General features: G+C 36.3%; 2 protein-coding genes across 4 annotated transcripts in view; both read left to right on the top strand.

Moving 5' to 3' along the window:
• Positions 1-875: 875 nt before the first annotated feature.
• LOC143164436 (uncharacterized) lies at positions 876-23,852 on the top strand. 3 transcript variants are annotated; one of them, XM_076347024.1, is made up of 12 exons: positions 876-1,379; positions 3,667-3,796; positions 4,828-4,941; positions 5,366-5,541; positions 8,597-8,698; positions 9,046-9,159; positions 13,632-13,737; positions 15,272-15,445; positions 16,204-16,303; positions 20,385-20,473; positions 21,534-21,672; positions 23,790-23,852. In XM_076347024.1, exons 6-12 carry the CDS (start codon positions 9,129-9,131, stop codon positions 23,796-23,798), a joined length of 648 nt encoding a protein of 215 aa, XP_076203139.1. In that variant the 5' UTR covers positions 876-1,379; positions 3,667-3,796; positions 4,828-4,941; positions 5,366-5,541; positions 8,597-8,698; positions 9,046-9,128; the 3' UTR covers positions 23,799-23,852. The 3 variants fall into 3 exon arrangements, 2 of the variants coding, with proteins under 2 accessions (XP_076203139.1, XP_076203138.1); XR_012996072.1 differs by lacking the exons at positions 876-1,379; positions 3,667-3,796; positions 4,828-4,941; ... (2 more) ...; positions 9,046-9,159; positions 23,790-23,852 and adding exons at positions 10,941-11,031; positions 21,019-21,154 and having other exon boundaries at positions 21,534-21,582; XM_076347023.1 differs by lacking the exons at positions 876-1,379; positions 3,667-3,796; positions 4,828-4,941; ... (1 more) ...; positions 8,597-8,698; positions 9,046-9,159 and adding an exon at positions 10,941-11,031.
• The window catches only part of ZNF711 (zinc finger protein 711), a 31,571-nt gene continuing 31,248 nt past the window's right edge, over positions 23,799-24,121 (top strand). Inside the window, exon 1 of the mRNA XM_076347016.1 lies at positions 23,799-23,950. The gene's annotated coding sequence lies outside the window, so the exon portion shown is untranslated. The remainder of the gene's footprint in view (positions 23,951-24,121) is intronic.

Genomic DNA, 24,121 nt, shown 5'->3' with positions numbered 1-24,121 from the left:
CCTCTAGTTTTGAGGTTTAAAGTGCTGACAAATATTAAAAATGCGGAAGTAATAGGCAGACAACTTTTTCTACCCAGAAGTTTGTATGCAGTACCCATTCATCTTGGTAGGATTTCTGTGAAATTCTGTCTTTTTTCCTTAAGAATGAAATTAGAAATTGATGAAGTTTCCTAGGATGAAACTTTCAAACACTGCTTTTATCACTGCGTATATCACTCTACTTCTGTTCATCCTCCATTTCTCTTCAAAACACTCTTACAAGCGTTGGAATAGATCTGGTGGTCTTCCTTGAACAAAGTGCAGCTCATTATCAGTACACAATGATAATCAGCCCTCTGCCTAGAGGTAATCTCATCTGTATCTACTGTGGCACTTCCCTAATATACAAACTGCAAAATGACACTGTGCTGGTAGTTTGTCCTTCGATCTGTTGAATTCTGTTATCTTTCAATTAACGAAAATATGTGCTTTGTTGTAAAGCTGGGGGGGGGACGGGACGGGGGACGGACACAAACTATCCAAACAGTTTGGTTGGAAGACTTAAACCTGAAAAGAAATGCTCCTTCATATGAATGTATTCTCAGTACTGGGCTACGAAGGGATATTTGCTCCTGTTCTCTATAAGAAGAGATTTCACAACCTGATTCCTCCTTCTAAGGCTGCTAATGCAAAGGCAAATGAGTAGTGAAGTACAGGCAAACAGTATTCCTAGCGTCACTGTAGGACTAGTAGAAGTTTTGAAGAGATATTGCACAATGGAATGTGCATAAGGCACAAATGATGAATAAGCAAAAGAGTAAGTAAGGCTTTTATGAAGGTTGAGAAACAGATAAGTATTGATATTTTGGAATCCAAATTTCAGGCAAAGTGTTGGACTTTGTATACAGAGTCCAACGGAAGGTGAAGTCAGTGAATGTGAAGTTTAAAGAAGAATTCTATTAGTTAAACTTGTTTGGGACAGCTGACTTGGAATTTAATGTGTTTTGTTTCTTTAATCATCTCTTAAGGCCCAGGAAACTGTCAGAATTCAGGCAGCAATCACAGGCTATTAAATCAATCTTCACAGAGCTCCTGGACAAGACACATTTAGTGTTCCATCACAGAGAGAGGAGTAGAAAAATTAGATGGCTGGGCTTCATATACCATTTCCAGGGAAACAGATGAAGACATAAGGCAGGAAGTGAAAATGGTGAAGAAATGATCATTTTCAAGTGCAAGACTGGATGGCAGAAATTGTATTATCTATCTCTGTATCTGGCCCTTTGATCAGATTCTGGATAAAAAACATAAAGGAAAAACCATCTGCTCTACTCCTAGATTCTATTTAAATTCTAACTTACGTCCTTTAAGTGATACGCTGTCACAAGTCAACAAGAAAGGTAAGATGATGCAGGTTTGCATGGAATTTGTAGGGGTTTACTGTGATGACATTTTTTAGTACACAGTGGGAAACTATGCACAGGAATTAGTCTTCTGGGAGCAGGGAGAGAAGCTACCTTGGCTAGCTGTTAAGGAACAAGCATGTCTACCCTTTCTAGGCAAGAGTGGGCCTTAAAAGACTGCCCTCTACCTGCAGTGCCAAAAGCTAGTCCGGTCCTTTCCATACTTGAAGGGCATTACCACTCAAATCTCATGATAAATAAAAGTGTCTGGTCTGCAAAAGGGACATTGGACTCCTTGGTGGTTAGGCGGTCAAGAATTAAATGTTTCATGCAAGCTGTTTGTATTACAACCCCTGATTTTACAAGAAGTTCATGCTGTAAATGGACACAATACACAAAGCTGTGCCTAGGCTGTATTTTAGTCTCAGATTACTCCTTAGGGCAAAATTGTAATATGCTTTAGAGTTAAATTGTCATTCAGAAGTCTTAGATACATTTTCTGGGACATAACTTAAAATTATTGCTCCTACCCACTTTGATGAATAAACAGTATGAGGAATATAGTTCTAGAGCTCATAACATGGTATCTCTGCTGTGTCATTTCTTCTTGGTGGACGAGAGGAGTGAGCCAGCCCAAGTTTATTGCAGTACAGGGTTTGTCGTCTACTGTCACTTTTTAGTTTAGTTTTTTGGTCAGTTGAGATTTCTCTGTCTCATTCTTCTCTACAAGAGAGGGTAATTTCTTATTGTTCATTTTGTATCAATGGTTTTTGTTTAATATCCCGACACAGTTGAAAAGCTGGGACTAAAATTAGAGGCTTGGGTTTTGGCACTGAAACAGGTATAGCTATAAGACGATTGTTTCCCTATCTGCAGCCAAAAAAAACGGGACAGAAAAAGTATGAGAAGTTTTGTATCCTGTCTGGGTGTGTTCTCTGCTTTCAGAAAGACCATAATCAATCTCTCAGTTGGTATTTCTCTGTCCTGGAGAATAGATTTATTAGTAGTGGGAAGGAATTTTTTAGTAAAACCTGGAATATGATATAGTATAATAGTTCTTTGATAATATACATTTATATTAGCATCAGTCATTGTCTTGCCCACCCATGTGAGACACATGATGAGAGAAATTTCTAGAGGTACCAAAAAAGATGCAGGTTATTATAGAGAAGTTTGGAATGTATTTGCTGAAATGAAGGCAGCCCAAATCAGGTTACTAACCTGCTCTTGTACAAATATTGGAATGGTGACTGTGAATCTTTATTACTCAGCTGCCATTTTGTGAAGTGTTTCTTTGTCAAATCTGAAAAGGTGCCCGCCGTCTTCAGTTCAGACATCTGAAGCTCCGCGGTTTACTTAATACTCTACAGATGGCTTGTTCCAGATAACTACAAGGAACTGTAGCCACATCTCTGTATTAATAATTTATAGTAAAGGTGCTATGCAATGGCTTTAAAAAAGCAAATCTAATCTACATTATGCCATGCTTGGGAGTCCTCATTTTAAATATATGTGCCTGACTTGATCTCTTTAAGATTTCAGACCTGGTACGCAAACCTGTTAAACAATGAAAAATTAACATAAGTACCCAGGAAAAGTTGCATTGCAAGACATGGTTTTATTAATTTATAGGGAAACACTTTGAAATTCCTCTCAAATGTATCATTAACAGTCACTTAAAGCTTGACATGAAAGTTACATAGTTTCTTTCATAATGCAGTAACATAATAAAAGTAAGAATGTATACTGTAATTTTTATATAAGTTATATATTTTTGAAAAATCCAATGTCTTAAAGAACTGGGTCACATGATGGTTTTTATAATATAGAAATATTTTTAATTTAATGCACTTTTTTATTTATGATTGATTGTATTCATTATATAGAGATTTGGAACTTGTTGATATTAATTTTCTATTTACATAAAACTGATTGTAATACTTTATTTTGTCATATCATTGTGACGCACCTGAAAATAAAGGGTGATAAGATACTTTATAAAAATTAAGTTTAACTTTTGTATGTTGTCTCATCTGTAGGGCAAATTGTCAATTCCTTTTCTCTAAAGTACATTTTAAAAGTTAATTGGTAAACATGACTGAGTCACACCTGTTTCACTAATGTTGGGGAAAAAACTTCAACCCTGAAGTACTGAAACACACATTCCTGGAAGAAATCACCGAAGTAACATGCAGGACATATTAATGCTCAGTATTCAGTTGTTTGTGCATCTTAAATTTTGAGAAGTGCGTCCATTTTCTTTTCTTGGTAATTTCTTCTAAAGAATGCTGTAGCTCAGAACTTGGAAAAAAAGAAGGCTTTTATCCATACCAGAGGAATGACACGTATTGTTAAAAGAATGAGGCAGATAGCAAATATATTTACCTCAGCATGGCTCCATGATAATCTTCCAGGTAAAGTAATTTGCCAATCCAGGAGTCATAAATAATGTAATACGTGGTGTAACCTACAGTGTTTAACTACTTAAAGTTTAACTACTACTAAACTACTAGTAGTTTAACTACTTAAAAGAAAAAAAATTTGTGTGAATAAGTAATGTGGCTATTTTAATGGCAGACTGTCGTTACGATTCATGAGTAACTTGGGAAACGAAAAGATTTTTTAGGGCATCAGTATAGCTATCTTGTAGTGAAAGTTTGGAATATTTCTGAATAACATTAAAATACAGAAAATTCAGATTTAAAATATAAAGACAGTGGGGTCCTACAAAGCATATACTTTTTAAAAAGCAGCATTAGTATGCACTAGATTGTGTGTAGTTTTTATTTTAAATTCTAAGAAGCAAAGCTCAGATATGTGCTGATAGTAAGCTACAGTCAAGAAAGACTGTAATCGAAACCATTCTAGAAGTTATCATATTATTTCTATTACCACAGTATTGATGCGTTCTTGTAGACCAGAGCAAGTGTACAAACCAAACTGAAATGCTAAGGAGAAGGAAATCTAAAAGTTGGAAAATCTTGTTACAGTAATTTTTTTATTTGAAGAAACTTCTTTATGTTTTCAGGTCTAATGGCCAGATCTAGTTTGTGTTGCAAAAAATGAGTATATCAGTACATACTAACAAGTTGTGGAAGGAGAAGAGAAAGGAGAGGGGAAATAAAAGTTTTATCACTGGCTCAAAAGTGTTAAAAGGGATGTGCATTTGGGTGTTCTGAGTTTACTGCGGGGCAGAGTCAGAACACCATCATTCGAGGTGCAATCAGTTCTTTGCCCTTTAGTTTATGGGCTGTAGGAGATTGCTTTTACTGAAACAACTGAAAGAAATTCCATGTGTTTGCCTTGCTGTGACCAGATAATAGGTCTAAACTGAGGCTATGACAGTTTTAAGTGTTGGTAACTTTTTTGTGTGTTTTATTTGTAGCAGTCCTAATATCAGTATTTGAGAAATACGTAGCTTGCTTTCTGTTTGCGCCTCCCTCAGAACCTCTGCAACACAACAGCAGTAGAAAGAGTGTTCTCCAAAGCTGTCTTGAAGCAGATCTGAAATTAAGATTAAAGCTAATGAGCAGTTGACCAGCTTCCACCATTAATCTTGGTCAGTAACTTTGCTTTAGTTATAGCTCTCTATATGAGGAAATAAAATTAGTCTAGGTGTAGTCTACCTAGACTGTAGTTGTAGAATGCATAAATTTCCACTCGATTTTGCTGTGTTCCAGAAACTAAGACAGTAAGAGAAAGAAATGGGTATGCTGTGAAATCTACAGCTAAGAGCTGTTTAGGCCTATTGGCATTGGTTTTATTTGTTGTTACCTAAGTAGGCACTAAAAAGAAAAAAACCTACTGATGGCCTCTGCAGCCCTTCCTTGAGGCCTAGTCCAAACCTGCTGCATTCAGTAAAATACCAGCATGTAACAGAAAGTCAGTAGTTTGGGCTTTGTAATCCGCTTCATTTGAACAACTCGCCCAAGTGAAAACTGCAAATTACATTTCTGCATCTTTGTCTCAATCAAATTTAAAAGCCCTAGGTAAAGGTGTTCTGTGTATCACACACCCTGAAGTACTGGCATTCAGCAGCTGTGGGCTGGAACCGGAGGGGAAATCCCTGTCAACTAGAAGAACAAAGTGTGTGTATGAACTGGTACTTTACACTTCTGTGTTCCATCTGAAGAAGGATCACGCAATTTTTTTTATTGAGGTATATGTTAATTTCTCTGTTCTTGTGGGTGTGATTCTGGGATCTCTTGTAAAGCAACCTTCTGGCAGGGCTGAGAATCAGTCTTATCGTCTGCTGTAAAGTTAAGTGCTGTTGGGCCTTCAGCCAAAGCAGTATTTTTTCAAGAATTTGCTAGGCATTGATTTTTACAGATCATTATTCATCCTTTGAAAAGTAAAGGTTAAAGTTTACCTTTTGCTGTTAATGTGACTGCGTTTGGTGTGTTTTCATAAGCAGCTAGCTCCTGTCAAATGAAGAAATCCATGCTGGGATTTTATCAGTTACTGAGAAATTTTGAGAGCACCATCCTAAAAACAATGCTTGCGCTAACTTAAACTTCAACGCAGTTAATCTTTCACAGACTTTCTTTGGGTGTATCCCCATTTATTCCTATCTAGTTCTTCAGGATGATGAGTCACTCACATAAAGGCCATTGCAGATTCAGGATCTTGTTGCGCAGTGAATATCGGGAATTTTAAAAAGACTTTTTAAATAAAAAATTAAAGGCAAAATGACAGTTTGGGGGTGTGCTAAGATGTCAGTTTTTGTTGCCGTTCATCCTTATCAGAGGAGTATTTTCTATTGTTTTCTCAAAAAGGAAACAAGATTGCAAAAGAGAAAAGTTAACCAACAAAGCTTAATGGTAGATGCATACTATTACAGGATTCCTTCTTAGCTCCTGTCTCATCTCTGTTAGCTATCTTCACGACCAGCGTGCCCTGCACACTTTTCTGAGGCTATGTTCAGTTTCAAAGAAAGAGATGGAGAAACCCTTCTTTCCCTTTCTTCCATTTGTGACTTGGTTTGTAACTTGGCTCGGGCTGATGTGCAGGGTACGTGTAGCAGCTGGGGCTACTTCCCCCAGCCAGATGGAGTCTTCTGAGTTTATATTCCTCCTGTGGCCCACCGCATTCCTCCTGGGTTTAAAGGCTTCCTGCTTGTCACAATATATTTAAGACTGTTAAAACACTTTAAAAACTTAAGTGTTCATTTTACAGTACATCTTATCAAACTCTTGATGTCTAGCTTATTCATAGCTTCATAGAAATCACCCAGGAAATAAATAATATAAAATAAAATATTTTAATAATGAAAGAGATTAAATACTAGAGATTTGGTGTTCAGCACCTTTTTCAGATCTCCATTTCTCCCTCCTACTGTTTTCCCTTAGTCCTGCAGTTTCTGAAGTCATTGGCACGGAGGAATAAGTCTGTCTCAACACTTAAAAAAATAGTGGTTGTATAAGGAGTAGAAAGGTAGCAGGAGTTTCCTTTGTAGGAGTTAGGTAAATGGAGAAATACTGTGATGCCAGTCATCCGCAGGTAAACTTGCATAGATGCTTTTATATTGGAAAAACAATTCAGCAATGTCAGTCTATGAAATTGAGTACCGTGTGGGAGGTCTTCAGGGCAGATCAGCTCTGAAATTGAATAAACAAACATTTTAGGGATAAAAAGCTCTAAAAAATACATCCCTTCCAGCCCAGAAGAGATGAAGAACAGCAAAGAAATGCTGCTGTTGTGGCACTTGCTGTTTTGTGTTTCCTATCTGTTGCTCTAAGACTGTAACATTAGTGTGCACATTCCCTTTGTGTGGATTTTCGTCATATTTGCTGCTACTTTAGAGCTATTACAAATGAATACAGGATATAGAGTAATCGGAGAAATAAATTCCTCTCTAGTTGCATTGTTAAACTCCTCTTTTCCTGGATGAGTTCTACACTCTAGGTAGATGTATTTCATTTGTAAAACGAAGTAGTTACTGTACACATTTATTTATTTTGCATTCATCAGTAATATTTATAATGAAATAAGGGTGTTTTCTCAATTTTTCTTTTTTTTTCCTTTCATTGACCAGAACAGTATTAAGTAATACTTCAAAGGAGTTAACTTTGATTAATTGAGGCAGTCAGTGGGCTGTTGATATAATCCTCTGACACGAATGGTGTGCATTTGGAATCTTTTCTGTTCAGTAAGGTTTCAAGTATGAACTATGATAAGTAACTTAATTAGCTATCACTACTGTATATTGTAATTGATAATGCTTGCTAAGATGAGTTTGAGTAAAGCAGGTTTTAAGTCAGTCATTCTTGACTGAACCAAGACCAAAATAACAAGCTCAGCATAATTTGTTGAGTTTAAATTGCAAAACCCTTTACTGTGGACTCAGGTGTCTGCATGTAGTACAGCGGTAGAAAGAACTTCCAAGGAGAGGGATAGGAGAATCTTTCTAAAGTCGCAGGGAAACAGAATAGCCAGTACGTGCTGATGCAGAAAATAGCTGTTATGACAAACTAAGACAGTTTCTCTACTATTACACCAAATTACTCACAAATACTCCATTCGCAGTCTACATACGACTACATAGTCGGTGATTAGAACTCGTAAATAGGCATCACGTATAAATAGTAACATTGTCCAATAAAAACCAAAATAGTGTAGAAGTGTGCTTAACTACTTTTCAGTATACAGTTCAGTTCTAACACTAAATATTTGTGTCACTGGGTTGTGTTTATGTATCTTGACCTACAGTTTATAATATGCAAGCTGTATGTGGAGCCATAGAAACCGAAGTTTAAAAATGTGGTGTAGGTCAGTGAAACAGTCTTTATCCTGCCAGCTGAGTACAATTTCCTGCGTTAAATATTCCGATGTTTTTGCCTATTTTTTCCATTCAAAAGTCTCAAATTAATAGAGCTTTCATTACCTTTTTATAAGATGGTTGCAAGTCATAGGTCAGAAAATCTTGGGTTTCAGCGGTAAGAAGAGTTTAATTACTGTGAACATCATGAAATATCCTTTTTTTTTTTAATTGAGCCATTTTAATTCATTCTAGTATTTACACATTACAAACAGCATTTTATGGGTTGAGATAAAAGTTTTTGTATTTAAGAGATTGCCAAGACACGGCTTTCTAATGTAGATAGAGGAAGGCTGCATTGAAGAGTAGTCTGAGAGAGTTTAGGATAACATTTAAATCATATATTTACATTTTGATAGCTCTCTACATTTTATTTGCTTATTTTTCCCTGATACAGTTACTTGCACTTGGATTCTTGGCACTTCTGGAAGAAAAAGAAGAACTTGAGAAGATTAAAAGTATTGCAGACCACAGAAAGGAGGACAATCAAGGAGGAAAGGTGGGAAACAACAGTGTGAGGGACTCATGGGGGAAACATACCAACTTTTACTGGCGTAGGTGAAAAGGGGAAATAAATTGGCAGTATGAAAAGAAGCCTTGGATTGCTCTGTGGGAGCTGTGAGCACATCTTACATTCCTAATTAACATTGTGGATTGTTTTAACAGTATAAATGACAACAAAATACTTCAGCAGTAGCTGGGATAGATGCTTATGTTGGTAATGGTGAACAGAGAAGATTCTAGTAAGCGTTGAAAAAGTGATCTAGGGAAGACAGTATCATGGGAAAAGATGTCACATTCCTGTCTAAGATGTCTTCTTCCCTGTCTGTCTTTGATGAGACACAGAATTTCAAGACAGTCCTGAGGTGTTGCTCGGAAAATTTGAAAACAGCTCGTGGTGCAAGCATCAAAGCTAGGCTTGGAAGAAAATGCTGCCAGCAGAAGATCAGAAACTTCCAGGTAGAAAGATGAATCTCTGGGATGTTAACTTGGGATATTGACTTTCTGATTCCCTTCTCATTCTCATCTCATGATGTAGGGAAGAAAACGACCAGGAAGCACAGTTTAGTCTCTTTTCTGAACTGTAATCTAATAAAGCAATCCTTCCTTCTTAGTCTTCAAAATATGTTTGTGCTTGTTTTCCTATCTGGCTATTTTTACCCAAAATTCATCTCCCTATTTTATGCAGTCAGATTTTTACATTCTATCCCTTCTCTTTCCAGATGGATATATATATGAAAGTATACTCTTAAAATTAAACTTGGAGATTTTTTTTTTGCCTACCAAAGCTTCTCCATCTGGTTCTGATCATTCCTTCCCTGCCTGCCTTGGGGAATTTTTTATTTAAAAAAAAAAAAAAAATATCTGAAAGAGAACTACAACTTTCATTTGTGCTACTTTTAGATATCACAAATGAAACAGCACTGAGTTGGGTCACTAGCAAAATCCTAATAAGAATTATCATTAAGTTGCAAATAGTAGTCTTGGTGTAGTCAACACTATGATTTGCAATACTTATTTCTCCTAGTTATGAACAAATGTTCTGGCGTGGTGCTAGAATATACTGGACTCCTTGTCCTCCTTGATACAAGCCTCCACTTAGCTTTAATTTACGAATTACCTTTTCCAACAGATTTATAAGGTATATTCATTAAAGTCAGTATTGACAACTTTTGCCTTTAAATTCTTTTTTAATCTAGGGGGAAAAAAGCATGCTATGAAATAAGTTTTTGTTTCAGTTCCAGCTGTAGTAAATTGAGCTGTTGTGATTGGGACCAGAATCTGGTGCAATTATTTGTGGGGAACAGGCATCTTTTTACCTTTATATATGCAGATAAAAATATCTAAATAAAGCTGCAGTTTGGACTGAAAGAAAGCTCAGTATAATTCCACATTTGCAAAAAGAAAACAGATTCGGAGAAATTGGGACAGTGTAAGAATTTGTGTCTAGTTGCTACAGAAATTTTAGTTTAATTTCCTTTTAGAATCTGATTTGAAAATGCATAAATACATATGGCAGTAATGTGGACGAATATGTATGATATTTCATGCCAAACTATGGGAGAAGTTTTGGTAAAATCATGAGATTGGAAATTAGGAAATCATGAAAAATTCACACAGATTGCAACCATGTGTTGTAATCAAATAGATTGGGGGTTGAAGGAAGAGGTGTCAGTAACATACTATGTGCTGCAGCTGTGCCTAGCAACCAGAGCAGCAATAATTATTGCAGCAAGACCTCATTTGTTTTAGGAGCAGAAAAGTCTTAAGCCTGATAATAACCTTTTAATAATCATTTTTATATTCTTGATCTGCGTCTTTGACATGTCTTTAAAACCAATGTATATTCAAGGAACTTTGTCTTCAAATACATTCAAAGTTTGTTATCTTTAAAAGGTAACATAACCCTAAAAAGATAAAAGAAAAATGCTTGTGACAGATACCTTAGTGTGTTGACACCTATGTTTTTAAAGGAATACTTTGCAACTGTATTCAAAAATTCAGAAATAGCAAGATTAATGAGACATTTTTATGGCACTGCCCAGATGTCATAAAAGAAGATACGCTGGAGAAGTTATCAGAAAGTTGTATCAGTTATAAGTTAATTAGTGATTCTTTATAGAGAAGGATGCTGTAAAACAAGCTCAAAATCCATGATCCTTGACTTGCTACAGTAAATAATAGCAGAAAGGAGAGTGCATTCTGCTGCTAGCAAAATCTGGAAGAAACCGTCTTTCATCACAATCAGCTTCAGGATGTCCATTCTTAAAGTCTTGCTTTTCATTCTGTTCGTGGCCAGCAATTCCCTGAGTGAACAAGAAGCTTTAAAACGTAAGACCTCGTTGCATTTTTGCTTTACAGCTTGTCAGAATAGGGATGTTTCTATCAAATGCCTGGTTTACCTATGGTAGTGCTGCTGTGGTATTGCAGTCCCAAGGGTATTGCTTCTGAGGAAATTCTCCTTATGGTTTAGGTAGAGTTTATTTTTAAATAATGGGAAAACAATGAAAATGTTAAGACGTGTGTGACAACTGCTTCCCTGTGTTTGCTGTTATGAAGCGTTTCATAGCTCTCGAGTTCTGTACTGCCAAGAGTATGGTGATATTTCACAGAGACATAGGTATGCAAGACAAAAAGGCTTTTGCTTTCACCTGTTATTCTGTACTTCTGTACATTAAAAAGATTGCAAACATATGAATTACAACGGAAATACTAGGTATTCTGGTGGTTTTGAACCATTTTGAGTCAACCTGTCAATATCAAAAGGACGCATTTTAAATGAGTAAAATGGTTTGGTTCTTTTTCAGTAGGAAGAAATACTTGGTATATGGATTTAAAAAAATTATACATTCTTTTTATAGAAAGTATTTTTAGAAATTTTTTTTTAAATGAATAGGGAGAAAATTATCAGTAATTAAGAGCATGACAGCCAGAATGCATTGATAAAAAGGTTATTTTAAATGAGAAGTTAAGTTATATGGAATTGTCTGTGATTCTGTTAGAGTATACAGTATTAGTCAGGAATTTTTTTTATGGGCAGATTTCCTACAGATTGATTTGATTTATTTATTTTATTATTATCACTGTTCTTTACCTGGTAGCTACCAGTTAGTGGTAATTAGGTATCACTAACCTAATAGTGATGTAAACCAGCTGCAGTTACTACTTTTCTAATAGAGTTTTAGTCTGTGATTTGAGGATTTTTTTTTTATGCTACTTAGCCTTTAAATTGCCCTAAAAAGTCACCACTTTAAGGATAACTTTGCATTTATATAGACTACAGTACTATGAAGGGCTCAGCGCTGTGTTCCTTACTGATACGGAATATTACAGCATTAATATCAAAGGGCACACGCTACCTCTCTCTCCAACAGAATCACACTAGTTATTTTCTACTCCCTTAGTATTTTTTGTAACATTGCTAAAAGAATTGTAATTCTGTTACTGATCATACAGGTAACTAAAAAACATTAGTGCTGCTTATCTCTTAGATAATACAATGCCAAATACTACTAGGGATTTTCCATTGTTCTGTACTTTATAGTCATAACATATGATTTATATTTAGGTTGTCTTGGAAAATGCTTCAATGCTGATGCCCTCTTGAGAGAAAGGAATACAATATATGTAAATAGATTTGTAGGAATGCAAGCCTCGATCACTGTGTAATCATTTAGATTTATCTCTGATTAACAGTAAATGTTGGATTAGATTGTCTTGGACAGTGGGGAGGAAGGAGGCTTCCACCTCTTTTTCGAAATAAAGACTGCTCATAGCATAGTTTCCTCTAGCTAAAATGCATTAGTCATGAGTTTGCTAATCTACCTGTTCATGGTGTAAAACCCCTCTTACAAAAGCAATACGGAGCAATATGCTCTGATGCTACTTTATTCCTGTCAGTTGCCAGGTAGGCTCAGAAGGATCTGCTCAGAGATCTCTTCCACTTCTGACTTCCTGGCTTAATTCTAAACGCGTATCTTCTCATTGTGAAAAGTTATGCAAAATTATACTCAGCTGTATTGGCTGTTTTGGGTATTTTTGAGCCATCGTAATGGTGCTTGGCCTTGCAATGTACAGTCCCAGTTTTAGTTTTCTCTCTCAGTGTCTCCGGTGGTGTCTTGCAATTGCTTGTTTGGTTATACATTATAGGTCAAGATTTCAGGTACATCTGTAAATCATAGACTCCAGTGGCTTTGCACCAGAACCTCTGGGTCAGCAAGTAGCTTGCTGGTATGAATGATGAGTACAGCATTCAGTCCGAGTCCTCCATAGGAAGGAAACAGGTAGCAAAGAATGTAGGGTTTGAGTGCCAAACATGGTGACTTTTGATGTCTGATTAAGGTTCCTGATGAGGAATTTATTTTTAGACAGCCATTTGCCCGTGAAGTACTATGAGCACTCAACTTCTGGAACATAATTTACAGCCCACAATCTTTACACAGTAAAAGAGATGGAGGAGAACCGACATTAATGCAAAAGAAATCCTTTTGTAGACCAAAATAAGGAATAATCCCAAAGCAAAACACACAAAAAGGTTTTCATTTGGATTATAATTGGAGGGTCTGAGTCTCAAATGGGTTTCATGATTTTTAGCCTTTGCCAACAATCCAGAGATGATACATAGTGGAATTCAGATACAACCACACTTAAATGATGCGACAGAAATCATAATGATATAAGCCATACAATTTACTGGCTAACTGGAAGATGGGTACAAATTCAGAGTAAAGTAATTTAAGCAGGTAAACCTTCATTTCTCAAATAACGTCAAAATTTTGAAGGGGCAAGTCACTGGAAAGTAAGATTTAGTGTCATTTACAAAGTACATCATATGAAGCTTAAATTCCTGATGTAATTAGAAATACAGCCCACTAACAGTATGTTCCTGTATAATTGCATTAAATAAATATTTGTTTTGTTTTAATTTACAGCCAACTGCACTGGAGTTGAGGACTTTAAGGTCTGCCTGGGTAATACAGACAACTTCTGTCCTACCAATATTTCTTGTCAATGTAAAAATGAAAAACCTTTTTGCAGGTAGGGCATGGGATTTGTTTCTTTGTTTAAATATATGCTATGTAAATGCAGCTTGTCAAATATATTATTAATGATGAACTAAATTTAGACCCTGCAATGTGATCTATGAAAGTAGATGTTGATCTTCATTCACAATCTGCATAAGCTCATAACTCTGCTACAAAGCATCAAATCTGGGATCTGAGTGCAGCATTTTCTTTTTTAGAATATGTGTAGGCCATGTAATTCATAATTTAGGTAATCACTATAATCCTCAATTTCCACATGCTCGCTATTGTATCAGATATTTTACTGTAGAACTGAATTATGCTGTATAATGGCAAGTTAATTTTTTTCCCAGGTTAATAAAAATTTCTTTAGAGTTTAAAAAAAAAAAAAAATCAGATATCTTAATATCCTAGTCTCCGTTATGTAGTTGGTTTTTTTCCTTCATTTAAAAAAAAAATCTAGTCATCTGAGTAGAAAATCTTGTTCCCGTATCTAGCATATTTGTTATTTACATACAGCTTGACCCTTGGACTTGACAGGAAATCAGCAAGAAAATACCAGGGCGGTATTATGAATCTCATCTGATTACCTGGTGGATTCAAGGCAATAATTTCTCTGTGACCCAGTCTGTTGTTTATGAACATGCAGCTAGCCTCCAGTTGTAGCCAATATACCAGATTAGATAACTGAGTACGCTGTCTAAATGTTAGTGCAACTCCAAAGAAATAGAATGCTACATTCTTGAAACTATAAATATGTATTACAAATCATATCCAGGTCAATACAAATATTGCATATAAATTGCAGTAAGAAAATAATTTTCAGTAGTGGAGATCAAGGTCTGACTTTCAGAAGAGGTTACCCAAATCCAGAATGTTTGCATCAACAAATGATGCAAAATCCCTATCAAAAGAACCTTCCCATCGTGAGAATGGCTGGGGACATTCCGTTCTAGTAGTATTCTTTGTATTAGCGGAGGAAGTAATGCTTTGGGAGGGGGAAAAAAAAGAAGCCCTGAATTAATTAAAATAACTTAGCTTTTTTAAAAAAGCAACATTCTTATCTGATTAGAAGTCTTTCTCTTAAAAGCAGAGGGGACATACTCTGTCAATCTACTATGGGTTGTGTTGCTGCTTTTTCATAGAAGGTGCATCAGTATCATGATGATAGATAGCAATGTGACATTTCAATTTTATCTGCGTAGTGTATTCTGGAAATTCAGAAGCTTTGCCATGCTTACAGAATCATGCCATGACTTGGGTAATATACCCTATTCTCGATAAAGCTTATTATCTTGGACTTGCCGGAATGCTAACTTGGACTTGGTTGACCCAGAGCCTGACAGAGTGCATTTGCATCACATCTAGAATAAGACGTGTATTACTAAGATAAGAAACGTCTTTAGACAAACAGGAAAAATATTGAATCTCTTGACCCCTGCAGTATGCAATAATAAATAACTATATAGCAAAATACTTTCCTTTTTTTATATTACTTACTTTTAAATTAAAATAAAGTTGCTAAAAATTAATATTTTTATTTGCAGATGTGATTACTTCAGAGTGGACTGGAAGGAGTATTGGTACATGGGTCCCAAATGTAACCACCTTTGGAACACTCTAGATTTGATTTTAGTAACTATTCTTCCTGCAGTAGCACTGGTTATCATAGTTGTTATAATATTTTACTGCGTCTACTACTGCAAAAGTGAAAAAGCTGGGTAAGTGACTCTGGATGCAGTTAAAAGGGTTTTTATATTCAAAATGGAGGTAAAGCAGAAGTCTGGTATCTGATTAATTTTTAACCTCTGGATATTTAAATCAACAAGCTTGCCATATAGCATCCTCTGCCAAAATACTGTTTACACAATTTAAAACTAAATCAAAGCATCTTACCAGAGCACTTAACAGTTATTCAGCATTTGACTGCTGTGTGCAGAACTTCACTCTAAGTCATTGCTTCTCTTCCTTAGGGCTAACCAGGCAAGCTTTAAAGATTGATAAGTATTTACTACTTTAACTCAAGACTACCAAATCTGTCTTGCTGATTTATTTACTATTAAGGGTTGGCTTTCTTTCCACAAGTTTGTTGTTTTTTTTTTTAAAAAAAAGACCAATAAACATTGACAAGAGTCTTGGCGATTAAACACAATTTCTCCCATTCTTTGGTCCTAGGCATTGGCAATTTGAGCTGCTTTTTGTTTTCAGCACTTTTATCTTTTTTTTTTCCCCACTGATACCTGTCCCAAGTACATAGACAATATGGTTCTGTTCTTCTTTCATTGAGCCCCATTAGTGTGTACTGGTACTTCCTCTGTCATAGAAAAATTGTAATAATACATAGCTCTCACATAGTCATTGCCACAGTACATCTAAACCTATGATATGGCTGTTGAACCAATCTGCACTACAAAAAGATTCATCGAGACCCTCAAAACTATTGCTAATGCTCTAAATTCACACTGTTCCCCCCAACCAGGAACCAGACAAATCCTCCATACCGTGAAGCACAATATAACCCTGCATTTAGTGCTGAAACAGCTGGTAACTTGGGGCACGTTTATCAGCAGTCGCCAAGGGTAAGAGATGTTGGCGTGTGGGGCATATCACATGTTCTTAATTCTAGTGGAAGTCAGACATGATTTTGTGATTCAGCAGAATGGTATATGAATAGCAAAAAAAGGTCATCTGGTAAAATTAAAGGTAATCTGAGTTCAAAGTCTTCCTTTTATTTGCCCAGTATTTGATTTCCAAAATCATCTAAATGCATGTGAGAAGGTGAAACTCTTCATCAAGGATGAAGTGAATCTAATTTGCACAGGAGAAAACAAAGAACTAGGGATTATTTTAAAAGGATGTGCAAATAAATATTTCCTTTTAGGCCAGTTAGAAGACCAGCATTAAAAAGAGAGATAATTTGGCTATGAGCTCAAGCCACCTGCTACAACCTCTTCCCTTGTGTCATCGCTGTGCTGTTCCAACTGCCGGCTGAGCTAGTTTCAGCCTGATCAGCTCATGAACTAGGTTGCTGAATGCTATTACTGGTACCGGTGCCAGTGGAAGGAGAGGGGCAGGAGTACGTAGCCAGAGGGGAAGAGTTTGGTGTGCTGTCCAGACTTCAACCAATTTAAGCTGCTGAAGAGCCATGCCTACAGTTTCATTTCACTTTTTACTAGTTATACTTCACCAGAGGAAGGGTTGGCTATTTGTCTTCAAGGTTTTTTGCTTGTATGAGCGTTATCAGCAAAGTTCCACGAGGATTTGTGTAGTGTTCATGTAAGAACAGGTTAGAAGGCAGTGCAAGTAAGGTGACACATTTTGCTGATGATACTGTAGTACTCAGAGTAGTCAAAAATAAGCCTTACTATGAAGAAGTACAGAAGGAGCATATAATAATGATTGACTGGACAAGAAAATGACAAATGAAATTTATTGTTTACAAATGCAAACTAATGCATGTAGAAAAGCAGTTTTAACTTTGAGTACATGGCGATCGTCTCTAAATGAGAAATTAGAGGGGTGTCTAGAGAAATGTTTCCTGAAAAAGTTTTGTTTTGCTAGGGATTTTAGGAAGAAACTGAAAATAACATGAGGAATATTGTAATACCACTGCGCGAATCTTAATTATGCCTACATTTTGACTACTGTATGTAATTTTGAGCCCACATCTCAGCAAGCAGTGTAGGCGTCTAGAATTTCAGGGTCATCAAGTATTGATTTCTGTGCGAGGAGAGGTTATGTGAGAAATTACTATTCCCTGCTTGTAATATAAGAACTAGGCAATGTCAAATGAAATCAGGCAGAAGTTTTCAACAAAAAAAGTGCTTTTTGATAAAACGCATAATCCAGCAGTATGTACTCACAGTGTAAATTAGTTTTTAAAAAATCAGACATCTATTCAGGGAGGCAGAGGTGTTCAGATTGGATGTGTGCTTTCAGGTAGGTGACTTCCTGGTTGTTCGACGTACTGTGCTGTGGTTCGCATCTTGGAGCAGCCTGGGAGTGCACAAACCGATTCCCCTTTAGATTAAACTAACCAGAATGTATGCTTCCATCTCTGATGAACGCTCAGTGCCCAGGCCAAACTAGACATAGTCCAAAAAGCAAACCCTTCTGAAGTGCATAAAGTGTCAATGTGGGGTCCCACTTGTATTACTAGTCCACTTCCTTTGCTGCTCCAAATGCAGCAACAGGCTCCAGCTCAGTCAACTAATGACTTCACTGCCGCTGGCTGGAAGTTACGTTGATGTATTGATAATACTTCAGGTATTTACACTGTTTGTATATTTTTTTCTTTACGCTTTCATTACTGGCTGTTCTCAGTGTGTGAGGTGGCCTGACTCAGTCAGTCTCTTCCTATATTCTATTTGTATATGTGCAAAAGTAAATTTTGCAAGTACAAGATGTGTTGGAGTACAGGTAGAGAGGCCTAGTAAAGATTTGATCTATGTTGTTTATTTTACAGACAAGAAATCAGGCTTATTTTTGTAATGAAGATGTATGTGGTCACCAGCTGGTGCAGAGCAGCATAATTGCACAAATCAGTTACGACAAACCAGGTGGTACTAGCTGAGAATCTGACCCTTTGTGAATAAACATCACGCAGTTCTGCAGGCCCGGAGTCTAAGATTAAAACTTTATGAAAATTAGAAAGGTTTTTTCAAATGCATTTTATTCCATTGGAAGTGGAATGAAAATTCATGGAACAGGTTAAATTGCAATAATGTGACCCTTCTTTCCTTTTCCTGTTGTGAGCGATGCTTTCCAATGACGTTTTTGGAGGCTAGGGGGGGATCGGTGTAGATGATCAGGATATGGCTGTACCAAATGTGTTGTTTAGCTTTGTCATCTCTCAGCCGCATAATCTATGCATGGTAGTACATAACTGCTTGTAGTACATAACATAAGCATTGTTGGCAGAGTTCTAGCCATACTTGTTTAAAATTCACTGCCTACAACTGAGTTAGGTTTGGGGCTAGAATATTTAACTATTTCCTGAGGAAATGCCCTAAATAACATCTAAAATTAAATTACCTGCATCACCTTTGTAACATAATATTTCACTGGACCTTTGCAACATTCCTGTGAGATAGAGGAGACAAAGCCATTTACAGGATTACAAAGGTAATCTGTGACGGAGCTGGGATTTGAACTTTGATCCCCAAAGGGCCAGGTGCTGCCTTTTCGACTAGGCTAATGCTCTGCTATGCCAATTTTCTCCATTAGGCAAGATGTTCTTTGTAGTAGAGATGATCGCTTGAACTAGTGGGTGTCACAGGAAAAGATGGATAAATGCATTTCAAAAACAGAACAGGAAATATGAAATACGAAGAAACATGAAATGGAATATATTTGGGGGGGGTGTTTCCTCATTTGGTACTTTAAGTGATTATTACATATATAACGAGTGTATAGTGTCTGAGAAGAAGACATTATAGGCTGTCTGAGAAGAGAAAAAGTAATCTAGTCTGATACATTATTACCTGTTAGATATATTTGTGAAGTAGTAATATCTTGGAAATGCAGTGGGGAGAAAAATTAGGCATGAGCCAACCTTCACCAGGAGATGGTGCTGTTTAATTTTTAACTAATTCTGAATTTTGTACAACTGATGCTATAATTTTCAAGGTGTGAATCAGACCAAATCCTACACACTTTGTTAGGGAAGAAAACCTACTGTAAAAGGAACTGCTTTGGGTAAGGGCTGCAGTACTGACTACTGTCTCATGCTCCAGACTGCAAGTTGCAGCCTAGAGGCAGTCCGTGGGACATTTCTGCCTGCCTCATCTCCTTGCTAGATGTCGTGGTCATGAAAACGTGATCTTGTAAATTGTTAATTGTCTGAGCTTTTGTTTTCATGCCAACAAGGCAGGCTAGTGCACATACTGCTCTGTAGTATGCAGAGCCCTCACCAAAGCTGTCTGAGAGATGCAAGAGAGGAAACCGAAATCTGCATCTGATAGCATCGGCTCTTGCAGATGAACTACCCTGAACATTGCTTCTCTCCTGAGAGTACCTTGTTTAGAAAATTACTTCAGGTCATTATATTTTTAAACAAAGATACCTTTAGCAAACGAACGTCACTTACTAGTTTTATGAACAATATAGAATACTTATTTTGTTTCTTCATGATGTTTTCCTTCTTCATCTAGCAACATGTTTGGCAAGACAGCAGCCCATCTTTAAACAACAATATTCAATTGATCTTAATTGTTGATCACTGTATTTAGTTTAATTTTTGACTCAGTTTTGCGTAAATCAGAGGTAAATCAACTGTTATATACAGAGTGGCATCTTCCTGAAATGTTTAATCATAAAAGACTCAACAAAACTTCCAGGCCTTGATAAGACCCTCAATACTTGGTTTACTTAATTGTGCAGAGACTTACCTGCATGGGTGTTTCTCTGTTATATCTTAGAGGTACGTTTTCTGCATTATCCAAATATGTAAAGACTTTTCTTCTACTGAGCCTTTTAGATAAATGGAATTTATAAATTTGAAATCGTGCATATAACAAACAATATATTTTGTAACTGATAAATTGGTTTATACAACTTCTGTTACACCAAAGACAACTGCTAACATACTGTACCTGGTGAGCTGTTTTTGTAATTTGCTATCATTTTTCTCTGTGTAACCACCTGATCCCCTGCATATAGGATGTCTGGGTTCGACAAATTCCAAAAGTTGTACTGAAAAGACAAGACTTTGATGATGTCCCAACCCCACATCAATTAGAGAATTACAGGTATGCTGCTGTTTTTCTGTCTTTTTTGCTCATTTTCACTTTGTACTCTGGTTTGGAGACTAAGAATCACTTTGTAGCTTTGCCCGTGGCATGGCAACTGACAAAGATCCAGAAATGGCTAAGCTTTTAACTGGATTATTCACATACATTTTGTGGCTTGAGTCTTTGATAGAAAAAAATTCAGAAAAATAACCTCTTTCTTTGTTCTCTTCTACCTTGCATAATTCTAACAGCATTGCTGCAAGAATTCTAGGGCTATTTTGTACATTATTACTAAATGTGAACTAGCACACAGGAGTAAATTTATCAGCTTGCTGTCTAAGACTTAGTCTGTTTTCCGAATGTATCACCAAAAAGAAAAAGTCAGTGTGTGTTTCTCTTGTTTCTGAAGCTAAATCCTAAAATACTGATTTATCCAAAGGCTTGTATGGTTTTCCTGTAATAATTACAAATGTATTCATTCTCATTACTTTATAGAAATGCAGTTTCCTTAGTTGTGCTTCCTCACTTTAATCATCCTCACTAACACCAGCCAACTGTTGCAGCTCCTACCTGTGACTTCTGCAGGGAACTTGTTTACCGTGAAGCAACTAAATGATAGCAGAACATCTTCCTCATAAGTAGCAGGGTTCTACTGCAGAAACAGACTGGAGTGTTCTGATACTTTGGTCCATCAAGAAGGTCTGATGTTTTTAATATAAACATTGAAAATGTTGAAGGTATACCTATCATGAATTTAAAACATTTTCAAAATAATCCCAGGAATATAGAAAATTAGATATGATGGCACTGTTCAGTGTAGCAGTGAAAAAGAAAAAAAGCTCAAAGAATGTGTTGCTGCTTTAAATTCACTTTTATCTGTGTTTGCAGGATGAGGGTTTGACAGTAAAATGAACTTAAAAGACAGAACATGTAGATGTCTTAATGTTATTGCTTCAATGTCCTGCATGCAGTAGTGAGCTTTATTATTTTTCTATTTCAGTTTAAACTAACACTTTATGTAATTTGCAGTGTATTATTACACATATTTTTAATAATCTCTTTTTTCTCTTTCGCATAGCTCCACGCATCCTCAGCCATTAAGGAGACCAGATCCAGCAACAGACTATTTTTCTAACCAGCGACCTCAAAATGAGAAATTTGATGATCCAAGCAATAATTTGCCTTATGCAGGTTATGCAGAAGGGAGACAGTATCGGGTATGTATTAATAACATACCTATCCATATATATTATATAATCTTCTGTCTTGGTACTGAGTACAAATTATCATAAATTGGTAGCATTTATGTCACTAAGTAAAGATGTGAGCTAATAAAAAGCCTAAAACCACCTTTTACTATATGGGTGTTTTCTTCAGGAATATTACATACCTGCTAATTCCATTCTAGACTGGATGAATTTTGCAATGTTTTATTCATTTTCTGAGTCATTGAGATGCTACAACTCGTATAAACAGGGTTTTCGCCAAACTGAGGGACAGCTGCCCAAGACAGCCCCTCAAGAACAGACACTGCAGTCAATACAGAGAGATCCCTGCAAGCTCTGGCAGAGGAATTACTGGAATTCTGTGTTCTAACTCGCTGTACAGTGAAGGGAATTTATAGGGCTGACATGAGAAAATAAATGCCTAAAAGCTCTGTGCCCATTTCACCAATACTGCTTTTTCATGCCAGCATGTCTTGTGATGTCACTGGAATACTTTGAAAGATCAAGCTATTAGTTTCCAGCCACACTGAAACTTCTGTAATGGTAATATAAAAGCGCTAACTCTCATGTAACAACTGTCTTGTTACATTTACTGACAATGCAAACTTTTTAAAATTATAATAATTTTCCAAACTCTATCCTGAATAATGATACAACCAAATTTCCACTGATGCGTGAAAAATATGACTGTTAATAGTTCTATTAGTACTTTTACAAAGCACCTTTCCTTTGAGACTCTGGGGTTCCTGTTCCCCTCCCTCCACCACTTCATAATTCAAACTTACTAAAGCTTCATGGAAAGTTGTTATTATATGTTTCATGTACAAATAGTATGATGTACAGAGAAATCAAATTATTTATTCCAGAACTTATGAAATCATTTATACAACTAGGTGTTCCAGCAGGCTTCCCCCCCCCCCCCCCCCCCCCAACAACTGAATGATTTGTAGACAGATGTATTAACCTGAAGACCTTTCTGTGCCTAAAAAATCAGCCTCATCAAAATTGCTAAATGTGTTAGTCAACTACCAATGTCTTTCTGGTCCAGATCGTGATAGATCAGCATTTTGTGATTACAGTTGGTTTATGTAAATAAGCCTTTTGGGTTATTTCTGTGCAGGAGGTACCAATAATTGGTATAAATTATCAGTAAAAACCAGGCATTTCTCTTCATAATGGAGTTTAAAAAAAGACAAAATGGGTAAAGTTTGTTGTAAAAAGAAAAATGTTAACATTTTACAAAAAGAAAACTCACAGTTCAGAAAGGCGTATGTTTCAACTGCAGAAAAATATTAAAAAGGTGAGGCTTTTAGCGTAAGTGGAAAAATAATTAAATAAAAAGGAGTTGTGATGTGCTTTGACTGTCCTTAATTAAAGTGAGAATATTACCTGTGTGTTTTATTGTACAAGTAAATCTGTTGCCAGTCATGCATTATATCACAGCCTGCAACCTAATTTACCCATCTGAGGTGTTTGGGGTTTTTTTTTCCCTCACGTCATGTAATATCTACAAAAATAGTTTTATGGGTAGAAAAATTTTGTAAGTATTGCAAGAAGTATGTGTGTGCGTGTGTATTTTAGAGTCCTGCATTCCTAATTGTCTGCTGTTAACTCAGTGGAAAGATGATGAAGGAAAGAAAACACAGGATTTTCCTTCCAGAGTAGTAGTTTTGGTCTAAGGATCACTACAGGGTCAAGAGAAATTTAAGTGGCCGTGTCTGGCCACGTTTTCTCTTCCACAATAGCCCTGTGATTTCATTGGCCCTCCTTTTTAGGCCACAGAAACTTCCTTCAGTTTTTTAAAAAGACACCTCAATAGCAACAAAATGTTCTGCTGTTGCTGCTTTCTAGCTGGCCCTGCTGAAATGTTTTTAAATATTTCAAAACCTGTTTCAGTTTGTGTGCACAAAGTCTTAATACGTTCAGTTATTTTCATGATAATCATCTCCCAAAGGTATTGGTGGGTGCACATTCAGAAGCAGCATATACATTCAGATACTAATAAAAGAAATATATAAATGTAGTTTGATTAGATACAGATGATTTTAATAGCAAGCATACTGGGGAGCGTATGTCATGCTACTGATTTAATTCTGATCTCTTTACAGAAATACTAAGTACCAGTGCTTCCTGTATCTGAAATGTCTTGGAATGCTGCGTGATCAATGGACGATCCAAATGCTGAGAGATCTGTAAGACCTTGCGGGCTGGGACATAGAGGAAATAGCCATAACTATTAGAAAGCACTAAAAGTTACTGCAAAGAAAAGGTATAGAAGATAATTATAAAACAAAACATGATATTAGCATCCGATTTGTTTACTGTGTAATTGATGACAACTTAACTTTTTGTGAATACCTGATTTTACAGTTTACATATCTGCTTCTAAGTATTGCTTAAATTGTTGCACGTCTATTGGGACACAGGGTTCTTTTGTGAT

The sequence above is a fragment of the Aptenodytes patagonicus genome, chromosome 9 (assembly GCF_965638725.1).
Source record: "Aptenodytes patagonicus chromosome 9, bAptPat1.pri.cur, whole genome shotgun sequence".
NCBI classification, from domain to species: Eukaryota; Metazoa; Chordata; class Aves; order Sphenisciformes; family Spheniscidae; genus Aptenodytes; species Aptenodytes patagonicus.
This window is presented reverse-complemented; position numbering and strand designations above follow the sequence as displayed.